At 32.4% G+C, this 19,604-nt stretch overlaps 1 protein-coding gene across 1 annotated transcript; it reads right to left on the bottom strand.

The window, feature by feature from the left end:
* Positions 1-5,390: 5,390 nt before the first annotated feature.
* LOC129317361 (FAD synthetase 1, chloroplastic-like) lies at positions 5,391-17,059 on the bottom strand. Its single transcript, XM_054961697.1, has 6 exons — positions 16,778-17,059; positions 15,281-15,449; positions 15,058-15,110; positions 12,544-12,679; positions 10,296-10,471; positions 5,391-6,037 (listed from the first exon to the last, which is right to left on the bottom strand). The coding sequence occupies exons 1-6, from the start codon at positions 17,010-17,012 to the stop codon at positions 5,526-5,528; spliced, it is 1,281 nt and encodes a 426-aa protein (XP_054817672.1). The 5' UTR covers positions 17,013-17,059; the 3' UTR covers positions 5,391-5,525.
* Positions 17,060-19,604: the final 2,545 nt, after the last annotated feature.

Here is a 19,604-nt window from a genome sequence, read left to right as displayed (position 1 = left end):
CGGTTAGTAGTTATCATAACAAACAAGAATAACTTAAAACTCTTCAAATAAAATTGTAGATTCCAACCTTACGTAGAGTCCGTCCCAATTTACTTGAAAGCTTAAGATGTGTGAGAAAAAATATTTTATAAATAATTTTTTTTCCAAGCTTTGTAATATATTAAATCTCAACCATTGAAGTTGAGATCTAACGGTGGAAAAGATAGGAGGAAAGAAGCCAATTCCAGCATAGTACTATATCCATTTTAATTTGTAAGATATGTTTAGATAAAACTAACTATACTAATAAAGAGGCATTAAATAAACTTTGCAATCTTATTTTCTCAAAATAAAACATTAAACTTTCAAAAATGGAAACTATTTGAGAATTTTTTTTTTAAAGAGAGATAGAATATGATAAGAAAGATAATATTAGAAAAGTATAGTCAATGAAATCTTATTTTTATCAATCAAAGTGTTTTATATTGTGAGATACTAAATCTTTTTAAAAGTATCTTATAAATTAATACAAAGAGAGTATCCAGATTATTTTAAGAACTCAACTAAATGAATTGTCAACCAAACTGGCTAACAATTCAATTTAGATCAAAAATTTTATTTTATGGTTGAATCGAATTGAATAGAAGTTGAGTTACTATTCAATTATTAATGTCATTTCATATCTATTTTTTAACTCTTAATACGTTATGGGAAATAATTTATAGTGTCAGGAGATCCCACCCCTTGTGTTTATAAAAATGAAATACAGTAAATTTATTTAATTTATTATATTTAAATTATATTTATTTATTTAATTACATTACTTGTTTGACTATTAGCCTATCCATAAAAATGCCTTTCCAATTTACATTCGATTTGGTTTTTAAAACACTAATTCAAACTAGATTTTGAAAAATAAGCCACAATATTTATAAATATCATATCTTCTTATAAATTACACAGACAAATTAGGCTCCATGAATTTGAATAAAGTCCAAGATGGCTTTCTATACTTTCTATATAATTCTATATTGGTTGACTTCAGTTTTTCATTTGTCCCCTTCTTATAATTTTGTTTTACCCTTATTTGGATTAATCCAAACACTGAATTTATTTACTTATCTAATAAAAATTGATGCTCCCTCCCTTTCTTTCTAATTGTCACCAATTTCAAAAAATTTATGTATCTGTTTATTTTTCATTTTAAAATTTTAAAATAACATTAATTACTATTTTCTAAACATATACTATGTGTGCTTATTATATTAGTCTTTTATAGTAAGAGTAAAAAAGTATTATTAAAAATACTTTTAAAATATGGAACAAAAATTTTACTTTAGAAAGACCAATATAATAAAATCAAAGGAGTACTCCATCCATTAAAAAATATAAGACATTTTTTGAGAGATTAAATATTTAAAAATATAAGGTAGTTTTATATTTTAAGGTAAAATTATTATATTTTTTTCTAAAAGTGCGAATAACAAATAAATATTTTTATATTTATTTTATAGTTAAATATTATATTGAATAAAAGTAAATATCAAAATATAATATTAGTTTGAAGATAATTAAATACTTTATTTAAAGTTAAATTTAGTTAAAAATATTTTACATTTTTCAGATAAGAGAGTACTTATTTTTATTCAACTTCAGCTCTTTAGATATATTGTTCACTGATTTTGTTTGATGACTTCATTGAGCCTCCTTATGCCTTTAAAATATGAATTAATTGACATCAATTTAATTTGAATTTTTTAGATTAAAAAATAATAAAATATAATTTTTAATATTTCTCCTGTCAAAAAATTCAATACTAAAAAAAATAAAAACTTAAGCTGTATAAATTAAATTTAAATTATTTAAATTTTTCTTAATGATATTCTATTCATAACTATGAGAAATCCTTAGAGATAATTAAAAAAAAAAAAAAAGGCAGAGACTAGAGACCAAATCAATACAAGGTGCAAAGCAGGTCCCATCAACTTTGGCATTATCCCAAACTTTCGGGTAAATTCAAATTTCAAAAAAGTGTGACACTCAAGCTTTTGTTTTTTGGTGGAAAAGCTTTTTTTTTTTTAAATTCAACATAAGAATCAATTAATCATGTCATGTCACTTTTGCCGACAAAATTTTTTTCTCTCTCAAGTTTTTTTAATATATATATATATATATATATAGACATATATCATTTTCTTTCCATGCAAGCATTAATTTTTGTCGTTTTCCATGTTTTGTAACTACCTGCGGTTAATGCAACAAAACCAGACACTGATAGAAAATATTTTTTTAAAAAAAGTTTTCCTTGCAGGTTGCAGCTAAATTGATGCACCATGAATAATCTTAGATCCTACATCTTGATCCAATTGATAAAAATTTAACCAAATGATTCACTGATCATGGATTCAAATCTTTTGTTGATAAGATAATTTTGTCGATAACAAACTTATAAATATTTTTGTAAGTATGTTTAAATTTAAAAGCATGTCTTGTCTCAAGATCAAACTTACCTATATTTAACGGTATAAAAAAATAAATACCTTGATATTTTATTTAAATTCTCTTTTCTTTACCAGCTATTTAAACTATCTTTTTAATTCAAATCGTTTAAAAGTCAAAATTATTCTTATTTAAAATATAAGTATTGGTACAAAAAGGAATTTATTAGTATGTAATTTATATTATGTTTCTAAAATGTTATTTAATTCAAAAAAATTCTGGCTTGACATGATGACACTGGTCTCTTGTTAACCCAATACACATCTCATCTAAAATTTTTTGTACAAAACATTTACCTAAAATTTGGCACTTCTTCGAATTTTTTGACCATATCCAATTATTTTTTTAAGTTTAATAAAATAAGTAGGTAAGTCAATTTAATGCAAAACATTAAATTGAGCGATGTGTATGGTTTTTGTTTAAGGAAAGAAAGATATATTTTAAAATAACTTTATATAATTTTAATATAGTTTCTAGAATTTTTTGTGTATTTTAGGCTGCTTTTGTGGTGCCAGCAATTTGTACAAAATGGCAAAAAATTTGGGGGTGACTGGATGAGTCTCGAAACGTGTGGACCATCCCTATTTGGATTTAAATCTTCTAACATTAAGATTAAGATTCATGACTTTATAGGTATTTTTTTAGTATTTTTTTTTCTCATTTTAGTATTATTTATAAAATATAAAATATTTTTCTTTAAATAGGAAAAATCCATGAAATTCACGTGATATCAATTTCAGAGAATTTAAAATTTTAAATCCTCCACATTTAATATCATTTTATTTTACATATTTACAAAATATTTGAGGTCAAAAAGAGGTCTTTCATACATATATTTTACATTTACACAGATTTAAACTTAAAATCATAATTGAGCAGTCATAATTCATTCTTCGACCTACACCAATTAACAGTGGCAACAAGCCTCCCTTAATTGAGAAAAGTACATATGATGGGTATGAATTTTTAGATTTTCCACTTCTTTCCCTTTATGTTATGCATCCTTTCTTTTTAATATTTTGAATATTAAATTCACGTATTTCTTTCTCTAAACTCAAATTCAAAATTTTTAAAATTCCAGCTCAAAGCCTAGTAATATAAAAAATATATATAATTAATTTTTTAATTATTGCATTGCTTTTAAAATTAATACTTTTTTTAAGCAAATCCTCCTAATCCAAGATCTTGGCTCCCATTGCATGTTAGTTATAACTTTTTATTTTATTGAATATAAAATTTAAAATAAAGATAATATTTTAGCATAAGTTTTTCAAAACATAAATTTTTATTAAAAATTTTAGGAAAAATTAATCTTTTAATCCCTCAACTTTTAACTCATTTGTAACTCAATTCTTCAACTTTGACTCGGTGCGACTGAGTCCCTCAACTATAATTCGCTATGACTTAGTCCCTCAACTTTTGATTCACCTATAATTTAGTCCTTATGTTTTAATTTTTTTAAAAAATTTTCTTATCAAATAAAAAAGATAAAAAAATGCTCATATATTGTTTTAAAATATCCTCCTCTTGCTCATTAATGTGAGATCTAAGCTAACATAAAAAAAATTAACAAAAGTTGAGGGACTAAATTGTAAGTGATTCAAAAGTTGAGAGACTGAGCCATAGGCGAGTCATAGTTGAGCGACTGAGTCACAGTGAGTCATAGTTGAGGAATTGAGTTACAAGTAAATTAAAAGTTGGAAGATTAAAAGGTTAATTTTTCTAAAATTTTAAACTCACTCTTCAAATCTAATTTAAACGGCCCAAACAAAGAAAAGGGTCAATGCTCATCCCCGGAGATTGATAGCCTTACGTACTCATCCATCTTTGTGACCCAAAGGAACACGGAATACCAAATAGAAATTGGTACGAGACAAAGTAATTATGAATTTTTCGTCCTTTTTGTTTGGTTGTAGTTTATTATCAAATCTGTCTCATACATCGACTTGTTTGATTCTATTTTCTATTTTTATGCTTTTAAAACAATTCTATAGATTGGTTAAAGGATGAAAGAATTATTTATTTTGTTAACATAATTGTCATTGATGAAATGCTAAGATGTACTTTTGATTCTGTAATTTTATGAAATTTCAATTTGATTCATTAATTTTATAAAATATCATTTCAGTGATTCAATCTTCTAATTCTACTATTATTAGTTTTAAATGATTATTCTATGCTAATCATTGTTATTTAAGAAAATTAAACTTAATATACCAACATTTGAAAATATTTTGTCAATATTTAAAAATTTAATATAAATTTTTTTTTATGATGAAATTAGTTAAATGATTTAAAATATATTTTATGATCAAAATTAAACTTTATGTAAAGTTAAAAGACATTTTATAAAATTTAGGAACCAAAATTTTTTGTGATGAAATTAACTGTTTTAAAGTTAAATGATTAAAAAAACACTTTATAAAATTAAGGAATCTAAATAAAATTTTGTATAAAGTTAAAGGACTAAAGATGTAATAAAATATGTACTCTACCCTTCCTCTAATTTTGCAAAACAAGAAATAGCAAAATATTAAAAAAAAAAAAGAAAGATGTTCTTATCTTTTAATTTTTCAGAAATTTTTAACTTTTTTTTTTCCCAAAACAGATAATAAAAAACTCATTTCCAAACAAGTTCAATCATTTTTTTTTCCTTTTCAAAATAAAATATTGTTTTGAAAACAAGTAATCAAACATGCGTTTATTTTTGTTGTTTTCTTGGCAGCTGGTAGTCTCCAGAGTATTATGATCGACGCTGCCAAGATGTCATACAGGGCTTTTGGGTGGTCTAAACAATACAATAAATACAATAATCTTCAGCACGCTTGATTAAACCACACTTGAAGCTTTGACTAAACAAACAATTGAGTCACTTGAGCTTACCAAATAGATGCAGAGTGAAAGAAACAGAATGAACCTTAAACCATAGCTACTTTGATCAGCTTCATGACATATAAAGCAGTTGAATCCCAATAATTTTGGGAATATGATACAACTATACCATAGCTAAGTCAAATTGAGCATAAAATGCTAAATTTTCAACAGAATCAAGAACTGGAACCAGCAAATTCAATTTGCAGCAACTGAAAATGTTGAGTCCTGACATTGTCACTCAAACCTAAGTCAGCTATTTCTACATGCACAAACTCGGTGTCAACAACTATTCTACACTGCACTACACTGTCTTGATCAAGGAAAAGATAACAATTCTCATATAAACCTTCCTTTGGTGCAAGATTCATCAAGCAGGATTTAGGAGCAGAAAACTTGAAATTACCAACGCTAAATCCTTCTGGATCAGTGGCCATCAATACGACACGGTGTTGTCGACCTAGAAGCTCTGTGACATATCTCATATCACCTACAGCAAGAGCCTGCCGGACACGAGTAGACGACACTTGTCCTTTCTCTTTTGGGTTGTTGGTACTAAAAGTTGCAGAGTTTTGATTCTTGTCCATAACAGACTTTATTACGTAAGCTTCCATACCATATTCCTGACACAGCTTTACCAATTCTGATGCATCCCCAGCAGCTTTATACCCAAATCGGTAGTTCTCGCCTGCCACAAGCTCCATTAAAGGCGTTTATCTCAGTCTCACGAAGTAGATATGCAATATAACACTGCAAAAAAACTGCACCTTACCACAATAGGATAGATCGTGGTAATGTTATTTGAACAGACCCTAGATTTAGGTTTTAACTAGTACCTTCTCTTGTAAGTCCCACCTTGATTTCCTCATTACTTCTCTCAACAGACAAATCTTAAACTCCCTGCGAGTGAAATCTTGTGTGTGGACAGTGGTATTCAACAGAACATATACCACTGACGTGCTGCAAATTCTAAGGCCAAATAGGGCACTGCCACCTCACATTAGTTTTGTGTGCAGGAATAACTCTGAAAGTACCGTTGTTCTTGCATTGCAGGATGGCCACAACACTAGGAATGAGTTGTTTGAAGTTTTTCTTCAGATTCAGATTGTCAAAAAAATTGACCTTATTGATTTATTATATTCACTTGTGAAGAAATAAAGATCATGGTTGTTTTCCTCATGATTCAATGTATTTTCTTAGAGAGAAATGCTAAATTTTTTGCAGTTCCTACACAACTTTAAATGACTTAAGGGGAAGGATTGTATCTCTTCCTACACAACTTTAAACCTTATAGTATTTATTTGTGTAGTGAGAAACTTGTGCGTAATTCTCCCTTGTGACTTTCCTAGTGTCATTTTCCCCCCTATTGTTTTCCTTCCCGCTTCTTTTGAGGTTTCTATCTTTTAGGAAGCTGTCTTATCCCACTCTCCAGTAACACATTTTCTATTTAAAAACCTTCCCCCCTCAATTTCAAAAGACATAGGTTCCTCGAATATTTGGAGAAAGTACCAGACCCTTCAAATTACAAATATAATATTGGACTCCCATGTTCATCTTATAAAGAACCAGACTTTGTAATAAGTAATAACAAATCCAGAAGTTTTTTTGGCCATTAACAGGTCCAGATTAAACTCCGCCTATGTTTATAGCCGGTCCCAAGCCCGGGTAAAGGAGGAGGGTTGTGTTAGGCCATCAACAGCCAATGTAAAACTTTGTTGAATCTATCATGAACATGGACAATAGACGTTATAATGTTAATGCTAGGTCGTTGCCCGTAAGTAACGCGCTGCATGGCTCGAGTACAGTGATAAGTGAGTTAGAGCCGCTGCATCGGCGCCCGGATGTAGTGTTAAATGAGCAAGTGCTACTGCGTCATTCTGGACGCACGCGGCTAAAGAAGTTAGTCCATAAGAGCAAAATTAGATTTGGTACTTGGAATGTTGGGACATTAAATTGTAAATCTTTAGAGGTTGTAGGGGTTATGATTCAAAGGAAAATCAATATCCTTTGCCTGCAAGAAACAAAATGGCGTGGAGAAGAAGCTAAGGATATTCAAGGTTTCAAACTTTGGTATACAGGAAAAGTAAGTGCACGCAATGGAGTAGGCATCATTATAGATAAGGAGTGGAAGAAGAACGTTGTAGAAGTTAGCAGAATCGGAGACAGAATTATTTCCTTAAAAATGATAATTGGACGTGAGACTGTTAATATTGTTAGCGCTTATGCGCCGCAAGTCGGGACAGAAGCCAGTCTTAAGGAATTATTTTGGGAGGATCTAGAGGGGTTGATTCGACATATACCACAGAGTGAAAAATTTTTATTGGAGGAGACTTTAATGGGCATGTTGGGAGGGAAGCTGGTCAGTATGCGAGGGTGCATGGTGGTTTTGGTTTTGGAGAGCTAAACAATGAAGGACAAACTCTTCTTGATTTCTCATTGGCGTATGATTTTAAGATTGCCAACACTTGTTTCAAGAAGAGAGATGAGCATCTCATCACTTACAAAAGTGGAGCCTCAAGGTCACAGATTGATTTTCTTTTGGTTAGGAACACAGATAGAAGACTTTGTAAAAATTGTAAGGTGATCCCCGGAGATGCTGTTACGACACAACATAGGGTCCTAGTCCTTGATGTGTGTATTATGAGTAAAATCCAAAAACGTCGACAAGTAGTAACACCAAGGATTAGGTGGTGGCAATTAAAAGGTGAGAAGCAAGATATTTTCAAGCGAAATCTTTTGAATAAAGGAATTTGGGAATCTCAGGGAAGCGCTAACATCATATGGGAGGATATGGCTAAAAAGATACGGGAGGTTGCAAAAGTAGTTTTGGGAGAATCGAAAGGTTCTGGTCCGAGAGATAAGGAGTCTTGGTGGTGGAATAATAGTGTACAGGACAAAATCAAGTATAAGAAGAACTGTTTTAAAGCCATACATTTGTGTAACAATGAGGAAAATTGGGAGAGGTACCGTATGGCTAAGAAGGAAACTAAGAGAGCTGTGGGTGAAGCTCGTTCTAAAGCTTTTGACGAATTTTATAAGAACCTTGAGACCAAGGAAGGAGAGCAAAATATTTATAAGATTGCCAAGAGTAGGGAAAGAAAATCAAGAGATCTAGAACAGGTAAGGTGTATTAAGGATGAAGAGGGAAGAATTTTAGTTACAGATGATGAAATTAAAAATAGATGGGAGACTTACTTTTCTAAACTTTTCAATGATGGAGAGGATTCATCTAGTAACTTGGAGGATTTAGTAACTGGTGAAGGAGAACAAAATTTGTCATTCTATCGAATAATACGTGATAAGGAGGTAAAGGAAGCTCTTAAAAAAATGGCAAATGGTAGAGCCAACGGACCTGATTGTATACCTATCGAAGCGTGGAAATGTTTAAGTGAAGAAGGGGTGAGATGGTTAACTAAGTTATTTAATGTGATTTTACGGTCCAAGAAAATGCCTGATGAGTGGAGGAGAAGTACATTAATTCCTATTTATAAAAATAAAGGAGATATTCAGCATTGTACTAACTATAGAGGGATTAAACTCATGAGCCACACAATGAAATTGTGGGAGAAAGTAATTGAGCACAGGTTGAGATTGGAGACAAGTATTTCTGAGAATCAGTTTGGTTTTATGCCAGGTAGATCAACTACAGAGGCGATTTATCTACTAAGGGGATTAATGGAAAAGTATCGTTGTAAAGATAAAGATCTACACATGGTTTTTATTGATTTGGAAAAAGCTTATGACCGTATACCAAGAGAAGTGCTTTGGAAAGCGTTGGAAAAAAAGGAGTACGGATTGCTTATATTAAAGCCATACAAGATATGTATGAGGGGGTAAAAACTAGTATAAGAACACCTAGTGGTCAAACAAAGGATTTTCCTATAAAGATTGGACTACATCAGGGATCATCTCTGAGTCCTTATTTGTTCAACTTGATTTTAAATGTTTTGACGGAACATATTCAAGAGGAAATCCCGAAATGTATGCTCTTCGCGGATGATATAGTTCTTATAGCAGAGACAAGAGAAGAGGTTAATTGTAAACTTGAGTTATGGAGGAGGACATTGGAATCGAAAGGTTTTCGTCTGAGTAGAAGTAAGACGGAATATTTATATTGTAAATTTGGTAAAGGAATATTTGACAATAATTTGGAAGTGAAATTGGGAGATCAAATTATACCTCAAGTGGAAAAGTTTAGATATTTGGGAGCCATTATTCAAAATGATGGCGAAATCAGTGGAGATATTTCACATAGAATTCAAGCTGGGTGGTTTAATTGGAGAAAAGCTAAAGGAGTTATTTGTGACCGTAAGGTGCCTAATAAACTTAAAGGAAAGTTTTATCGCACTGTTATCAGACCGGCAATGTTATATAGTAGTGAATGCTGGGCTCTAACGGGACAGCAAGAGCATAAAGTTGGAGTAGCAGAGATGAGAATGTTACGATGGATGTGCGGACATACACGTAAAGATAAAATTCGAAATGAGCACGTACGTGAAAAAGTGAGGGTGGCACCTATTGAAGAAAAAATGGTAGAAAATCGGTTGAGATGGTTTGGGCATGTACAAAGAAGACCAAGGGAGGCACCAGTGAGAAGAGTGGAACATATAATTTTGAGTCCGATTAAGAGAGGTAGAGGAAGGCCTAAGAGAACACTCTTGGAAGTTGTTGAACGCGATCTCTTAATTAATAATATTCCTAAAAGTTTGATAAATGATAGAGCACAATGGCGTCTTGCAATCCATGTAGCCGACCCCACCTAGTGGGATAAAGGCTTGTTGTTGTTGTTGTTGTAACAGGTCCAGATTAGAACCACACTCAATCTATCAGAAAATATAATTACCTCTTATTCGACTTTCCCTATACTACAAGAAATAGTATGCATGTAACCACATCAAATGCAGAAGAGAATGATGTTAGGATACAATATGGAAATGTTACTTTACCAGCAACAACTCCACGAACTCTGAGCTCTTTTGATAGCTTCTCAACAAATTGACGAGGACTGAGATGTCTCACCCTTGAAAACTCAACCTGGTACTCTTTTGGGACCATGTTACAACAATAAGGAGCCCAAGAAGACAGCACTCGCTTCCGGTCGCACTTGGCAACTACAGGAGCCCTGTTTAGGAAGTAATTAAAAAGATGGCCTATATTGTCTCTTTTCCCAATTACAACACATTCATTCATTACTCTAAAATCTGAAAGCCTACCATAACCAATGAGAAAAAAGGAAACTGCTCTTTAGCAGGGAGGACATTGCCCAAAAGATATTCATCGGAACTCAAAACATCTATAACCCAAATTATATATCTTTAATACATACCTATTGTCACAAGTTTCTCTAAATGAATACAAAAATGCCATTGCAATTGCATTGTTACTCAGACAGTGTGAAAGTTATTGCCAAGGCAGCTCTAGATAAGGGTTTGCAATGCTAATTAGAGGAAATAGATATTTTGCCGTTTGCACCATAACCAATTTGATAAAATCATCCAAATATCTATCAATTCAGTCTCCAATGCTGGAAGATAACTTCATTCCAAGAAATAAAACAAAGTTATTTTATCCTTTATACAATATGAAAAGATCAGGAACCAAACTTGTTCAACTAGTACCCAGTTATGGACCACAACGGCAGCTTCATCTGCATTTAAGTTAAAATATAAAAAACTCCCTTGAAGTTTGCATCATCTGTACAGAATCCCTTTCATCTTCAAAACTTGAGAATAAACTCCCTTAAAAGTTTCGTTTGTGTGCATATAAACACCCTTCTGTTAATCACTCTATTAAATGATAAACAGAAAAGTGCCATATATGACATAATCAAATCATGTCGAATCTAACATGGAAATATGAACATTTTTATATCTACAAAGAGTCCATGAAACCCAGGGGGGCAGGTTCCCCCAAAGCACACTATATTAGCATCTGAATGTCTTCATCAACAAAATAAAGGTGACTCTTCCGTTCTCCAATTTTGGCACTCTGATCCATCTGGACCTTTACCCTCCATTCAATAATTTTGTCTCTTCCTTCTCCAATCCATCACTTTCTTGCTCCCAATTTACAAATTCTTCTCAACTTCCTTCACCAAGGCATCAGTTTGATTCTAGATGACCCTTGGAGTTTAGCTGAGTAGCAATTTCAGCATAAAGGGAAAGAAGAAACATGAAAAGAGGAAGTGAGGTCAAAATTCTGTAGGTATGCATGCCTCTACAGGTAAACAAAAGCCAGTAAAATCTATTACAATAGGAACTAAAGGGTTCACTTCTATGATTAAAACAGCTGTTCTAAACTTGCAAGCAATATCACCAAGAATTTCTTATACAAATCAGTCTGGTAACACACTTTTTGGATATCTACCTGAAAGTTTCATTAATAGAAGGAAAGAGAGAAGAAATCGTAAACAGGAAAGCATGAAAGTGATGAAGTAGAGAAGAAAGATACAAAGTTATTGCATAGAGGGTGAAGGTCCAGATGGATTAAAGGGGCAAAAATGGAGAACTAAAGAGTCATCTCTGTTATGACAATGAAGACATTTTGATGCTAATGAAGTTCATTTTAGTAAAACCCTTTCTTTCTTTCTTTGTTTTTTTTTTTTAATGGACTCTTAGGTGACTTGAATAAATATTAAAAAAATTGTTTATATTCCCATGGTAGATGCCACAAGGTTTTTATCATGTCTGAAGTGGCACTTATCTGTTAATGATTCAACGAAGTTATTAACAGAATGGTGATATGTGCATACCAAATGAAAGTTCAAGGGAGTTCATCAAGATTTCATGGTCAAGGGAATCATGTGCAGATGATTTCAAGCTGAGCGGAGTTCTTTATATTTTAGCCGAGTTTATACTATTTCCACTAATCATTCAAAATACAGTAGTGGTGGTTGAGAACATTCTCAAGAATTAGATATTTGTTAGTCCACATACAAGAAAGATTTTGGAATGCTAGTATTAGCTAGGTAACATGTAAACATTCGCCCACTTCCAAACAGACAGAGAACAATGGCTAACTAGATATTTGATCTAGTCCATGTAGAAAAATTTTCTTGTTCTCAATTGTAAAGTTATAACTACCAATTGAAAGTGTAAGATTGTGCAACTGGAACAACCAAGCATATTTCAAGTTGTATAAACTGATAAAAGAAACCTTTAAACGGATTTAACAGAATATTGTACTGGATCATACCTTTGTTCCCAGCCAAGTACTTCAGCCATTCCAGCAAATGATAAAAGAAATGGAGGCCCAGCCCTTGATGCTTGAATGGCAAGCTCTCGATGACCAATGTGCAATGCATCAAACTTTCCCAATGCTACAACTCCTCCTGGAAATGATCATGATAGGTTCATATAAATGTTATTGAGATATTGAGATAGTGTTATATAAAACATATATAAAACATGTAGCCAATAGTAAAAATTTGCATGTAATGGATGAACAAGGGGGGGAATGGAGGGGTTGGAGGAAGGAAACCACATTTGCATATAATTGTAACTTAAGATTCCAACTATTCTCAAAAGAGTAATGTAGCGTTCCCAAATCTGGTACAACTCAAAGCACTTGCTTAATTGACAGCTACAATTGGCTAGAATATTTTATTGGAACAAAATAGTCACAAGCATGAGTGATATGTTTTATGCAATTAACTCTTACAATTTTCAGTCCTAGAGAGTAATAATAAAAAAATGTATTAGCTGAGCTGAGGACCCAACTACAAGGGCCATTTTAGTATATCCTAGTCCTTTGACCAACTTTAAAAGTACAGAGAATGTTCAAGCAAGTTGATAAGCAGTAGCACAAACCATTAAAGCAATAATAAGCTGCTGACCCACCCTCACATCCCTTCATTTTTGAATTAAAAGCCAGCAAGTAATACAAAAATGAAAAACTAAAAACAAGGCTAGGTGATGTAACGCACACTCACACTTGCTCAAATTCAAAGAGAGGGAGAGACTAGGGAGAAAAACTGAAACTGAAATGGAGAGAGAAGAGAATGGAGAACAGAACAGTAGAGGAAGCAAGAGAGAGGGAGAGGAGATAACACAAAAGCAACTTATTTCGTTCTAGAATAATATTGCTCATATTTTCTGTCACTAGGTCAATTTGTTTTAGCTAACAAGTGAATAGGCACAACAGTACGCATGCGTTGGCTTAAACTCAGAATAAAAAGGTTCAACAGAACCATCTATTATTGCTAAACCATCATTACAGAATCTAACCAACAAAAGCAGTATAAATTATTTATTCTACATTTGATTTCCCTATTTCAATACAGATCGCTAACGTTATCAAAGAAAACAATTCCCTAAAATGTAGGTAATTCTGATAATTTCGAAAATTATCATGATATAAATCATTATACTTAAACAAAAGCAGTGATGGTATCAAATTATTTCCACAATAGTACAATGCTTAATGGTGAGTAGCTAGAAAGAATCACTGCTAATTATTGGTAATCTGAAGGCCAAAACAGAGCAGACATCAAGGCCAAAACAGCAATATAAGAGATTGACAGAAGTAGAAACACAGAAGTGATTAAAGAAAAGAAAGCACATAAAACTCCCAAGCTTTAAAGAGACCAGGATCTGTCCTGCATTCCCTGTCGATTTCTCCTTAACAAACCTTCAAAAAGAATATATTTTTTCTTTAAAAAAGAGAGAGAGAGAGAGAGAAAGAAACAAAACTATGGCAGATGGCTAGCTAATCCCTGACTGCCTTCCCTTTGACACTTTAAAAATGTGTCATGACACAATTTATTAATTCACTTCCCACAGACCTCTTTCACTTCATCTTTTCATTCTTCCAACAACTGATTTTAGGCATAGGCCCATTACAGTCATAACATCACCATATGCTTGTAAGAATTCCTATAACCAGGGTAGGCCCTGTGCATTTACAGTGTCCAAGATAAACTACATTGTTCACAACTTATAAATAGTATGGCTTCCCACAGCTTTCATAGATATATTGATGATATTGATATTGATTAAAGCCCAAACACAACAATCAGTTTTCTTCTTTCAAGGACAAGATAAACATTAGAAATTTCTTGCTAAATGGGAGATTTACCAACTACGCCCAACTAAAAGAAGCATGCAATAAATTGCAATCTTCTGCCATCCTACATGGAGTACTGGCTATGAAAATTTCAAGGTTCAATGCTTCAAAGAGGCAACAAAGTGCTTTGGAAATTTCCCTTGAGTTTCTTGTTCGGCTCATGACATCATGAGTAATTGTTTCATCAAATGGATAATCCTAGCCACATTAAGAAAAGTGGTTTCCTAACAAGGAATAGATAAACTTCTGACATTCGCAAGAAGAGTAAGACAATCAGATGCTAAAAAAATTGAGCATACAAGCAAGCTTGCAAGCATGTAACTAAGGATTCTGCATGTCTTTCTTTAGACCCCTACATCACTTATGTAGCCAAAGGGGCCAGTAAGTGAAAAGCCTAAGGATTTACAAGATGTAAAGGAACAGACACTAAACTAAAAGATACAAAAAGTCCACAGGGATGCTTTCTGGCAAGAAATGATTACTGCAAGCCAAACCCCAACAAACCAATAAACTTCATCATCAAACATAACTCTTCTGTCCAGAAGATATGGTGGAAAATTAAGGAATAAAAAAATAGTTATCTATAAGGTCGTACATGTGGGGGAGAAATGGCAAAAGAAGAATACAGTGAAAGTGACTAAAAACCTGCTATTGGTGATAATCCATCGGAGATAACTTCTTGATCATCCTCTCTTTGGCTTTGCCCAAAAAAAAAAAGGGAATCAGAATCTTGATTAAAAAAGAAGAAAAGGAAAGGGTAACATGCAATAAAAAATTAAAAGGGGGGAAATCAGGGAACATGTAAATTGATTACTTGATCAGTAATCAGAGCTCCTGCCCAGCAGTTTAAACCTCAAATATGAACAACTAAATGTGTAAAAGCTTACGATAAATCACCTCTTTCAAATTCACACAAACAATGTGAGGGCTCTGAACTACTGGGATACAAGAACAGTCTCCACTGAAGATAGATAGCAGGTGAATAATTGGAATTTGTAACTCTATCATACATAATTGGAGTCCAAGAGTATTTCTTCCTGATTATTTGCATCAACATTACTTTTCCTTCATCAGAAAAGGGTGTGCTGATCACCCGGCAAATTTGAAACAAGAAAATAATGATAGTACCAAGAAAAGTTTAAAAAGTATTGCTGTGCGAATGCTGCCCGAATGTATCAGAAAACTATGTCATTAGCTGTCTTTTCAGAGGGATCAGCGCAAAACAATTTGATTAAAAAAAAAGTTGAAGTTCCTGTGAAGTGCTTAATCAGTTAATCTAAGAGCAACAAGTAACCACCATTAATGATTTGTGTAAGAACTCTCCTTCAAATTCCCAAAACACCTCATTCTCCATGTCTTACTTCTTTCAGTTCAAAGACTCTGCTGCATATGTATTCTGAAATTTATTCCACTACTTTTCCCTCTGAACTTCCACCCTCTTTTACTAAGTACAACCTTAATTGGAAAGCAAGATCCACACAAGGAATTAACAGCCCCGTTATGAAACACCCTTCTCAGGAGACAGCTGGACAAAGAGAGAGTGAAGGGCCTTCATTAATGGTGTCCAGAAAGTTATAAACCTGACCGTAGGTAAACAGTCTCTGCTGTGATTAGCTGCATTTGGTTTGAAAGGAATGCTAGAGATTGTAATAATGCATTGCCGACTCTAAATACCTTATAGTAAAGGCTGTGCTTACATCTCTTGATTCCCTTCACTGTTTTGTTTGAATCACTTTGAATGAAACTAGGGATTAAAGGGCTTTGATATTTTTAAAGTTTGTTTTTTTTCTTTCCTTTTCTGGGTTTTCTTTATAGAAGGTTGTCCTATCCTCCTCTCTTGTAATTCTCTTCATATCTAATGAAGCCTATTTCTCTGTCAAAAAAGAACTGGGCAACCAGAGATTGATGAACTGATGATCAGGGAAGTTGGTTCTGGATCAATGCCTACCCATGAGTTTCATTCTGCTAACGTTAAGTGAAAAAGTAACAACCCTCTCAAAATTTTTGTTCATTAAAAGTACTCTGCTCTCGATGATGCTACGTAGAAGTCTCTGCGGCAGCTATATCAGAATTATTCATCTCAAATCTTTGAAAGTAAGGGCTGTTTTGGAATGCGTCGGAGTTAATAAGTAGATAAGTTAGTTAAGCAGTTGAGTGAATTGCTTAGACCGTTATTCAGACACGGATTACAAAAGAGTGAATCTGATTATAAGCAGTCATGAGTTGCCTGGGAACTTTATTCACATGTACCAGGTTCCAACCAAATTTCAAAAAATTAAAAACGACTGTTTTTTTAACAACAGACAAACTTCACAAAAGAGCATAACCCACGGAAAAAAAAAATTGATCATAGGGAAGAAAGAACCTGAAACAATCAAAAGACTCGGATGGAATGCTGGAATACAAGATGATGACGATGACGACGAAGATGAAGACAGTCTGATTTGCTTTTCAAGACATGGCAGAGAAGAATTCAGAGGCGATGGGAAGGAAAGCTGTACAATTTGGGAACTGTAGTAACGAAATCTGCAGCTCAAGTGGAAACGGAGGTCGCATTCTCGGAGATGATGTGAAATTCGAGAGCCACCACCAAGCAACATTGGAGGCTCTCTGCTTCACTCAACTTCCGTTGCATCCGAAAACTGCGCTTCCCTTCTCAATTTGCTTCTTCCTTGAAATGGCGTCGTTTTAACGAAAATAACCCTCGGCCGTAAATCTCGGACGCAATCATAGCCGTCCACTCAATTTGACCTGAAAACCAACCCTTCCTAGCTTTGAATGCTAAAGAAGTCAATATCGATTATATTTACCTCTAATATCCAAGTGCTGCTGCATTGTAAGATTAATGTTTTATCTAACAATAACTCTTATTTGCTATTGTTTTGGTGACCCAAATCCTTAAAATTGTGACCATATTTGAAATTCAATTATTTACTTACTTGACAATGTTAACTCTTATCTTTCAGGTCACAAGTATGATGACAATGGATAAAATTAATTGGATATCAATAAAACATTTTAGGCATCGCATCAATTCCTTCAACCTTGAATTAAATTTCTATGTGATAGATTTTCTAAACTTTTTAATGATGATGAGAGTTTGTCAGTTAATTTGAGAGATTTAATAACTCTTAAAAGAAAGCAAAATTTTTCATTTTATTGAAGAATATGAGCTGCGACAGTAAGGGAAGATCTTAAAAAAAATGGCAAATCATAAAACCAATGGACCTAATTGTATCCCTATTGAAATGTGAAATATTTGGGTGAAGAATGAGTACAGTGATTAACTAAGTTATTTAATAAAATCTACAATTCAAGAGAATTTCTAATAATTGGAAGAGAAGCACCTTAATTCTTATTTACAAAAATAAAGGAGATTTTATAATTGTATTAACTACAAAGAGATTAAACTTATGAGTCATGCTATGAAAATATAGGAACGAGTGATTGAACATAAAATGAGATTGAAAACTAATATTTTTAAGAATTAGTTTGGCTTCATGCCAGGTAGGGTGACTACAAAAGTGATTTATCTATTAAAGGAATTAATAAAAAGTATCGATGTAAAGGTAAATATTTACATATGATTTTTATTAATTTAGAAAAGCTTATGATTATCTACTAGAGAGAAGTACTTTGAAAGCATTGGAAAAGAAGAGTATTCAGGTTGCCTATATTCGAGCCATACAAGACATGTATGAGGGGCCAACAACTAGTATAAGAACTAGTGGTGAAATAAAAGACTTTCCTATAAAGATTAAGCTGCATTAAGGATCATCTTTGAGTCCTTATTTATTTGATCTAGTCTTAAATGTTGACTGAGTATATTCAAAGGAAAGCCTTAAATGCATGCTTTTTGCAGATGATATAATTCTTATTGCGGAGACAGAGAAAAGATTGATTGTAAACTTAAGTTATGGAGAAAGACATTGGAGTCAAAAAATTTCCACCTGAGTAGAAGTAAAATAGAATATCTACATTGTAATTTTGACAAAGGGTCAATGAGTAGTAACTTAGAAGTAAATTGGATAATTAGATCATACCTCAAGTAAAAAAGTTTAGATATCTAGGAGCGATTATTCAATATAATGAGAAAATTGATGGAAATATTGTACATAAGATACAAGCTAGGTAGTTTATTAAAAAGAAATGCTAAAGAAGTTATTTGCGCTCATAAGGTACCTAATAAATTTAAAGGGAAGTTTTATCAAACTGTTATAAAACACACTAATATTATATATGGTAGTGAATGTTAGGCTTTGATAGGACAACAAGATCATACATTAGAGTAGCAAAAATGAGAATATTGAGATGGATGTATGGATATACACATAAAGACAAAAATTCAAAATGATCGAATATGAAAAAAAGTGAGTGTTGCATTTATTGAAGAAAAAATGGCAAAAAATCGTTTGAAGTGACATGTACAAAAAGACAACATAAGACACCTGTGAGGAAAGTGAAAAAGATGACTTTAAATTCTTATTAAAAAGGATAGAGCAAAACTAAAGAGAATATTTTTTAAAAATTGTTGAGCGAGACCTTTTAATAAAAAATATTTCTAAAAGTTTTTAATAATGACAAAGTATAATAACATCATATAATCTATATAGCTGGCTCCATATAATGAAATAAGAATTATATTATTGTTGTAGATTTACCTTGAAGAAAAGCAATATTTTTTTTTAAAAAAAATTGATTGGATTTTCTGTAACTCGGAGTGAAGAGTTACGTTTCATCAAATTAGTACTTACCATCTGCTTAAATGTAGTTTCTGATCATCATCTTGTTTAATTTCAAACTTGATTACAAGAATTATCAAAAGCACCATAAAAACCCCTTTAAACGTTATGCCCACTTAAATGCTTGAGGAATCGTTCCAATTATTGGTCAAAGAATCGTTCATGATAATGATTGGAACGAGGGAGTGAAAATTTTCTAATTACACTTTCCTTTGGAGCAAGAAAAATCTTGATAGCATATCTTTCAAAAAGAAAGAATTTTGCAAAGACTGGAAGGAATTGACAAAACATAAAAATAATAAAGATAATTACTTTCAAAAAAATTGGAAAAACTTAACAAGAAATCTTAACAAACATATTAAAATTTTACTATTTTATGAAGAGGTCTAGAAGCTTCCCCTTTGCACCCTTACTTTATCTTTTCTAACCACCTGGAGAAGTAGACTAAAA

The sequence above is a fragment of the Prosopis cineraria genome, unplaced genomic scaffold, assembly GCF_029017545.1.
Source record: "Prosopis cineraria cultivar Desert tree isolate PC_DT_omini unplaced genomic scaffold, ASM2901754v1 PC8, whole genome shotgun sequence".
Classification (NCBI taxonomy): Eukaryota; Viridiplantae; Streptophyta; class Magnoliopsida; order Fabales; family Fabaceae; genus Prosopis; species Prosopis cineraria.
The sequence above is the reverse complement of the archived record's forward strand: the minus strand, read 5'-3'. Positions and strand labels throughout refer to the sequence as shown.